This window comes from Microtus pennsylvanicus, chromosome 20 (assembly GCF_037038515.1).
Source record: "Microtus pennsylvanicus isolate mMicPen1 chromosome 20, mMicPen1.hap1, whole genome shotgun sequence".
Lineage (NCBI taxonomy): Eukaryota > Metazoa > Chordata > Mammalia > Rodentia > Cricetidae > Microtus > Microtus pennsylvanicus.
The window spans coordinates 31,225,605-31,232,965 of NC_134598.1; the positions used below are offsets into that span (position 1 = coordinate 31,225,605).

General features: G+C 41.9%; 1 protein-coding gene across 1 annotated transcript in view; it reads left to right on the forward strand.

The window, feature by feature from the left end:
- The window catches only part of Cfap54 (cilia and flagella associated protein 54), a 251,885-nt gene extending 245,159 nt beyond the window's left edge, over positions 1–6,726 (forward strand). Inside the window, exon 68 of the mRNA XM_075954510.1 lies at positions 6,059–6,726. Coding sequence (XP_075810625.1) covers positions 6,059–6,178 — 120 coding nt within the window. The 3' untranslated portion in view covers positions 6,179–6,726. The remainder of the gene's footprint in view (positions 1–6,058) is intronic.
- Positions 6,727–7,361: the final 635 nt, after the last annotated feature.

Sequence of the window (7,361 nt, forward strand, 5' to 3'; positions counted from 1 at the left end):
CCATCTTGGAGCACTGATAACCTTGGCCCAGTAGTCAATCAAGTGAACATAAACAATATGGTGATAGGTGAGCTCATACTAAGGGTGACGGAGCTGCTGACACTACCTAGCACAAAGAGGGTTGAAGGTCACCAGACCATCACCTGGAAATCCAGCCAATCCATATTCCCTCTGTCCCACCCCACTCCTAGCTGAAAAAAAGCTTGGGCGATTCAGGGGCGTGTAGGAAGAGGAAGGTTAACAGGACATTATGCTCCCTCATGGGGTGAAACTTTGTAATGGTGCAGGTGTCTGAGGGTTACCCCTACTCCTCTACGTAACCCCTCATCTGTGTTTCAGGTCCACCCAGTTGTAGCTGGGTCTATCTTTGGTGCCCTCTCTCTGATGAGAGGATGTTCATGTTCAAATTTGTTCATGTCTCCCCAGGAAGAGCTGTCAGATTTAGGATTCAAGTGAAATTGCATTTTTTCCTACTTAAGCCTTCAGGAAGATATTACTTAAGGGGAGATATTAGTTCTAAATCTTCCTCCTACTCTTATTGTTAATTCTCCTAATACTCTAGAGGGGGAATGTTCTAGGGTAATCTAATAGAATGATTAATAAAAGCAATGCATTAGACTTGTTTCTATCATGACCCCAAAGAGAAGCATCTGGAAATTTAGCATAAGTATTAAAGTTATTTAAATCTCCCATCAGCGTATATGGGTTGCTTGCCTGCATGCATTTTGCCATATTGCCATTGCTCTTGAACTTAGATCCAATGCAGCATGTGTTCCTGTGTACTGTTCTGTGTGTGCTCCTGTGTGATGTCTTGTGTGCTGTCCTGTGTGTCCTGTGTACTGTCCTGTGTGTGTTCATGTGTACTTTCCTATATGTCCTGTGTACTGTCCTATTTGCCTTGTGTGTTGTGTGTCCTGTGTGTGGTCCTATATGTCCTATGTGCTGTTCTGTGTGCCCTGTGTGTCCTTTGTAGTTGTCCTGATAGATGGTTGGTTGTTTAACTCATGCTTCCTGTTGTACTTAGAGCTTTTGATACTTGAAAGGAGATTTTTCTCTATTTGGGACCTTCTATAAAGCATATCTTTTTGACAAAAGAAAGCAACTTCAAAGATTCTTTTTTCTAGATCTCGGGAGTCTTGAACAGTCAGAACAAGCCTTGGGAAATACAGCCTCAACTTTCACTGCTTCCTTCAGGGTCTCCTTTGGTTTTTGAAGGATTGTTTCCTTAAACCATTCTCTATAAAGAGAATTGGGTGGTGAATGAGAACCCTTGTCATGCCAGTTTGATGACCTGTGTTCAGTCCCAGGAACTCACACGGTCCCCTTACCTCCATATGTATGCTCTGTTGTTTACACATGCACATGGGTCCTTGTGTGTGAACACAAACACACACACACACACATACTAAACAAAAGAGAAAACTTTTGAAAGCATGTACTTGTAATTAGAAGATGCCGTCAGTTCCCTGACTTTCCATCAACTAGACTTTCTTGTCTGAATCCAGAGTGGGTTAAAGGGCAGGGGTGTGCAGAATGGGTTCCATGTTGAGAAAGGGTTGCAACACACAAAGATACTTAGTCATTGATGTTCTAGTTTTTATTTATTCTGCTGCTGTGATAAACACCATGAACAAAGCATGCTGGGAGAGTAAAGGGCTTATTTTATCTGTTACTGAGGGAAGTCCAATCAGGAACCCAAGGCAGGAACCTAGAAACAGGAACTGAAACAGAGACCACGGAGGAATGCTGCTTTCTGGCTTGCTCCTTATGGCTTCCTCAGCTTGCTTTTTTACACAACCCACTGTGAGCTGGGCCTTCCCACAACAATCTTATCTAGGTGTATCCCCCATAGGTTTGCTTAAGGGGAATCTGATTGAGCAATCCCTCAATTGAAATGACCTCTTCCCAGATAACTGTAACTTGTGTCAAATTGATAAAAACAATCAAGTTGGTAAAAACAAGCAAGCAAGCAAACAAACAAACAAAAAACCCCGGCACAGTCTAACTTTGCACGTTTGACTATTACTTGAATTTTTTGTTTTTGTTTTGTTTTTTCTTTTTTTTCTTCCCAACCTTAGTTTGGTTTATTTCTAGCCAGATTTTCTTAATTAATTAATTATTTAAAATTTCCACCCCCTCCCATCCTCCCATATCCCTCCTACTCCCCCCTCCCTCCCCCTCGCTTTCCCTACTGCACGTACTGGCTTTTTGGGAGCCTGGTCTGTTTGGATGCACACCTTTCTAGACCTGGATGGTTTTGGTTTTTGAATCAGAGTTTAATGAAATCTACTATGACCCAGAATCCCTTATCTATCTGAATTGACCCAAGTACTGAGATTATTGTACATTTTCCCCCCAACACCAAATGACTCTATAACTTTCCAACACCAACTGAGTACCTAGCAGTTACCTTAACCCAGGGATAGTAGGGAATCAACAAGCTAAGGGCCCCATCCCATAAGGCTGCCTGCCCCTCTGCCAGCTGCAGATGGAGTGTCCACCTCTTTCAAGCCAGCTACAGACTTACAAGTTGCTTCCAGCCTCAATAATAAACAAAACAAAACAAAACAAAAACACTCATGTAAGTATCCTTTGTATGCTTATTAGTATGTTACAAGGACACGGTGACCCAGCAGCAGCGATAGAGAGATGTACACACAGGACAGGGTCTCAGAGAAAGCATGGGAGGGTCTACGCCCTCTCTAAAGGGTTTGTCTTCATTCTGCCTCACGCTTCCACCTGAAGAGACCTCAGGCAGAGTTCTATGGGGAATCCTTTCCATAAGCTGCCCTTGAGCTGAAGGTGTGGCACAGTGGTGGTGGTGGAGACGGCCGAAGAAGAATCTGCCCTTCTGTTCCTAACAAAGCGCAGTTTGAGTCAGCTCCCTGCACGTTGGCATTTAATATCCAGTTTTCTTGTTCTCTCTAAAATTCCTCTTGCAATAACATCATTTCATTAAAATTTAATATTAAAAGACTTCTACATCTCGTCAGTATGACGGTTTTGATCCCCTATTATATTAAAAATACTTCTCTGTCATGTTTAAAGTTTGATTAACACAAAAATTAGAGTGGTAAAAAGATAATTTCATTCTCAGAAAGGGGTGGGATTTCCCTTGGATGAGGGAGATTGTACAAAGACCCTGTCTACTATGAAGACTGGTCTACTGTCTCTGTCAGGATGGGAGGAGTGGTACCCTTGTTGCTGGCATGAGGACGAAGTTAAATTAAGAACAGGAAAACCAAACGTATCCAGTTATTTCTCATCCCGAACTTCCATTGGATGCCTCTTCTGTCAGTCACAGTATTGACTCTTAAGTTAGCTAGTATCATAGCTATCTTCTAAGATGCATGTTTCCCCCAGCGTAGAAAAAAATTCCAGTCAGTCGATAACTTCAAAGAGAGGTGATGCATTAACAGGAAGGAAGCGTGGTAGAGAAACGTCCATGTGAGATGTGAATTTCTTTTCTTACGTTAAGACTATTAAAATTCTTTTCCCTGCAGATCTTGTGCTGTATTTTAAGGTTTTTGAAAGGAAGCCATTCCATCAGCCATATCCCTAAACTTAACTTGAAATTATGGTACCAGATGAAGCAGGCCAAACTGATGAGGGGAATTTTTCCCACATGGCTCCCTTCATTGTTGAACATTTAGAATCAAAGGAAAGGTGACTGACATTGGACCTGAGGGAGCCAAGGAGGAAGTGATTGACACTGTGCCCAAGAGCACAGGAAGATGTTAGAGTAGCTGCTTAAAAATCAGATTGGGAGAAATCGCAGCTATTTTGAAAATTGCAAGGATGACTGAAATCTCAAACGGAATTTTCAAAATATGTGAATATATGGAGTAGCTGAAAAGCTCGTATGTGGCTTGTGGAAAGTAAAAATTCAAAAGCAGTTTGTTTGAAGCGCTAATAGTAAAATACGTGCATATCCAATGGCCTAGCAAACTCACTGTCATTGGTATGTGTAATTTATATAAACATAACTAGATACATGATATATGCATATATATTATATTTAAATAATACATAAATGATACATATGCGTGTGCACTCATACACACACACATATGAGACATGGTATCGTGTAACACAGGCTGGCCTTAACAGCACTATGTAGCCCTGAACTTCTTCAACTTGACCTTGAACTATTGATCCTCCTACTTTCACTTGCCTACTTGAGGGATTGTAGGTGTGTATCACCACACTTGTCTTATGTGTATGTCTATTTGTTAATCTTGGCAATTGCATCCATATATCCATGCACATGTGCATGCGTGCACACGCACACACACACACTCACACACTGTATATACTTTGCATGTTAATAGCTCAGTCGTAAGTTTACCTTAACATTTTTTTTTTTAGTAGCAGGGAAAGACAGAACAATATGTTTTAGCATGCTACCAAGAAACAGAATTTGAGGCTGAACCTGACTGTATACCAAAACTGGTGTCTAGAAGGTGGGAGTGCACACCAGAGAGGGACCTGTCATTCCAGAGACATTAGTTTGTCTTGAGGACGGGGGAGGAGCAATGACTCTGGGGTGACAGCCGCTCTTATTCTATCCTTGTGACATGAAGGTGTTACCTGTGGCCTCCATAAATAAACTCACCAATCATACCTCATCCTTTGACACATGGCCCCTTGTTCTTGGAGTTTTCAGTGAAAAGGGACAGGAGTCCCAAAATACAGTGTCTGTATTTGGCAGACATCATGTCACTAAGGTAACTGCAATGCTAAGTAAACTAACGTGGCACTTGATAACTTTTTAAATAACTGGTTCTATAGTTAACCTGGAAAGGAGTCGATATGTTGGTATTTCTATTTATATAAACATAAATAGATACGTTTGCATATATTATATATAAATAATAAATAGTAAAGGAGAGATACTACAAAAGATGGTACAAATACTTTAATGCTAATTACTATTTCTTTATTGTCTACTTTGAAAGTCATCTGTAAAGATTATTAAATTGGGCCTGTGGACTGGGGATAGATATCTTAGTCAGGAAAGGCAAGCGTAAGGATCGAACTTCAATTCCCAGGACCCATGTGTAGAAATGCTGGGCACAGTGGCACAGACCTGTAAACCCAGAACCAGGGAGGCAGAGACAGGTAGTTGCCTGGGCTCGCTGACAGGCAGCCCAGCCTAATTCATGAGGCCCCAGCCATCATGCTTTCTTGGGAATAAATGGATGAATGATTCATTTAATAAGTCATCAATAAATTAGTAAAAACTTGTCCTCTAATGTCTTACCAGGTTTCAAACCCTCAACATTGAATTCACTGTGGCCATTTTTCTTTTTTTCTTTTTTTTTTTTTGGTTTTTCGAGACAGGGTTTCTCTGTGATTTTGGAGCCTGTCCTGGAACTAGCTCTGTAGACCAGGCTGGTCTCGAACTCACAAAGATCCGCCTGCCTCTGCCTCCCGAGTGCTGGGATTAAAGGCGTGCGCCACCACCGCCCGGCTCACTGTGGCCATTTTTCATGGTGTTTATATTTCATTCACTACCCCAAATCTTAATATAGACCAGTGTGCAGTGGGTTCCAGTATACATTCATCTCCTAGAAGCCATTTTTGTTCTTTCTCTTGTAATCAGTGCTGTGATCACAGAAGCTTTAGTCTGCTTAGGGTGACTCTTTTAGCTCTTGGCCATAGAAACTTAGAGCCTCTTTAAGACAGAGTGATCTCAAACCCGGTGTCTACACACGTCCTGGCGCCCGTGGCAGGACATAGGCTCACAGGAAGAGTGTGAGGTTTTCTCAATGGGCCTCTCGATCCTTACGAAGAATGGTCCAAAAGTCCCATTCAAGAATGATATCAACGCAAATAGCCCTTGATTTCAGAAATAGGTGATTTTTATGAGTGGATCTACAGATTTCAGTAGAATATAAAATGGCATACGTGACATGTCATCCATGTGGAGAGCTGAAGCTTCCAGCTTTATCATAAACATGATGCTTACCACCTTTTATAGAACACTTGTGAAGTTTGCTTCAGTCGGCGGTTTGAAACAATGCATCTCACGTGCACTTCTGTGCTTTTTCCTCAGGTTCCCTTCGACATCTCGCTGCCTGCTATATTCAGTCTCGAGAGACTTTTCGATCTTGCCAGTGGTTGTATTGTGTCAGTAGGCAGCCTTTTCAACTGGATGATATCCATTATTCCCTGAGCATCCTTTACAGGGTGACTCTAAGGGGGGTTTAGTTGTTACTGATGATCCGGTTGGAACAAAATTTCTCAAGTTTTTAATCTCATAAATACCAATATTTTCTGTTACGTTGAATTCAAGAAGTTTCTTGATTTGGCCTGGGAAGAAATGGTTGACCTTGCATGGTATATGCTTCTGAGGGGCATCTCAGCATGGAACTTCATTGTACCAGCTTTGGGATTCTGCGGACCTGTGTCTGGGTAGCAACCTTGCCACATGCCTGCTTGGTACCTTTAAGGGCTTAGTTTCAGCTCTTAAGCTTTTGCATCTCCATCTGTAGGATGAGAGTATCTGTGTCTATCTCATGATGCTGTGGTTGTGTATTAAAGTAAGCGAAGCAGCTTAGGTGCTCAGCTCAGGCCTGATGAAATGGATGACTGGGCCTGTCATTTGCCTGTAAACCAGAAGAGCACCAGACATTTGTACCGTCCATCTAACATCTAACTATGCTGTCCGTACACTAACCCTTTTCACGCTCTGTCACATGAACAGATCCTCATGAAAATAAACATGCAATTTTATGTTTGTACTCAAGTTTTAAATTGTACACATACCCAAGGTTCCAATGTTTGGGGACCACTGAACCCAAACTGGCCTATGACATTATATGACGGGAATGAAGCTTTTACTGAGGATGTTAAAAATAAAAATTGGGCATTTGAAATTTTACTATAGTTTTGCCAGCTGTAGGAACACTGGAAAAGAACAGAGGGTTGAGGGTGCCTATGGCGTATTGGTGAAGAACCTGACTACTACCTATCTGGAGTGTGTGAAGTTTGGGTGAAAAAAGGGTGTTCTCTCTAAAATAGACTAGTCTGAAGACCAGAGGGTCAGTCAGTAAAGGAGAGAAGACTATTAGGGGTGGATCAGGAGAGGAGAGACAAGCTCCCGACAAGAATACAGGGGAGAGAAAAAACAGAGAAACGAGTGACTGACAATTTGGTGGCCGAGAAAGATACACATATAACATCTAATAGAAAAGTCCATGACAGACATGAAGGCCAACAGGAAACCATGCCACAATGAAAGGAACAAAGACCAGTGAGCTTGGGGGAAAGGCCCTACCTGATAACTGCCTCCTACATGAAGTCTGGCTCAAGCAGAAAAGCCATTCTGATGGTGAAGGTTGTTCTAGGTCCTTTGG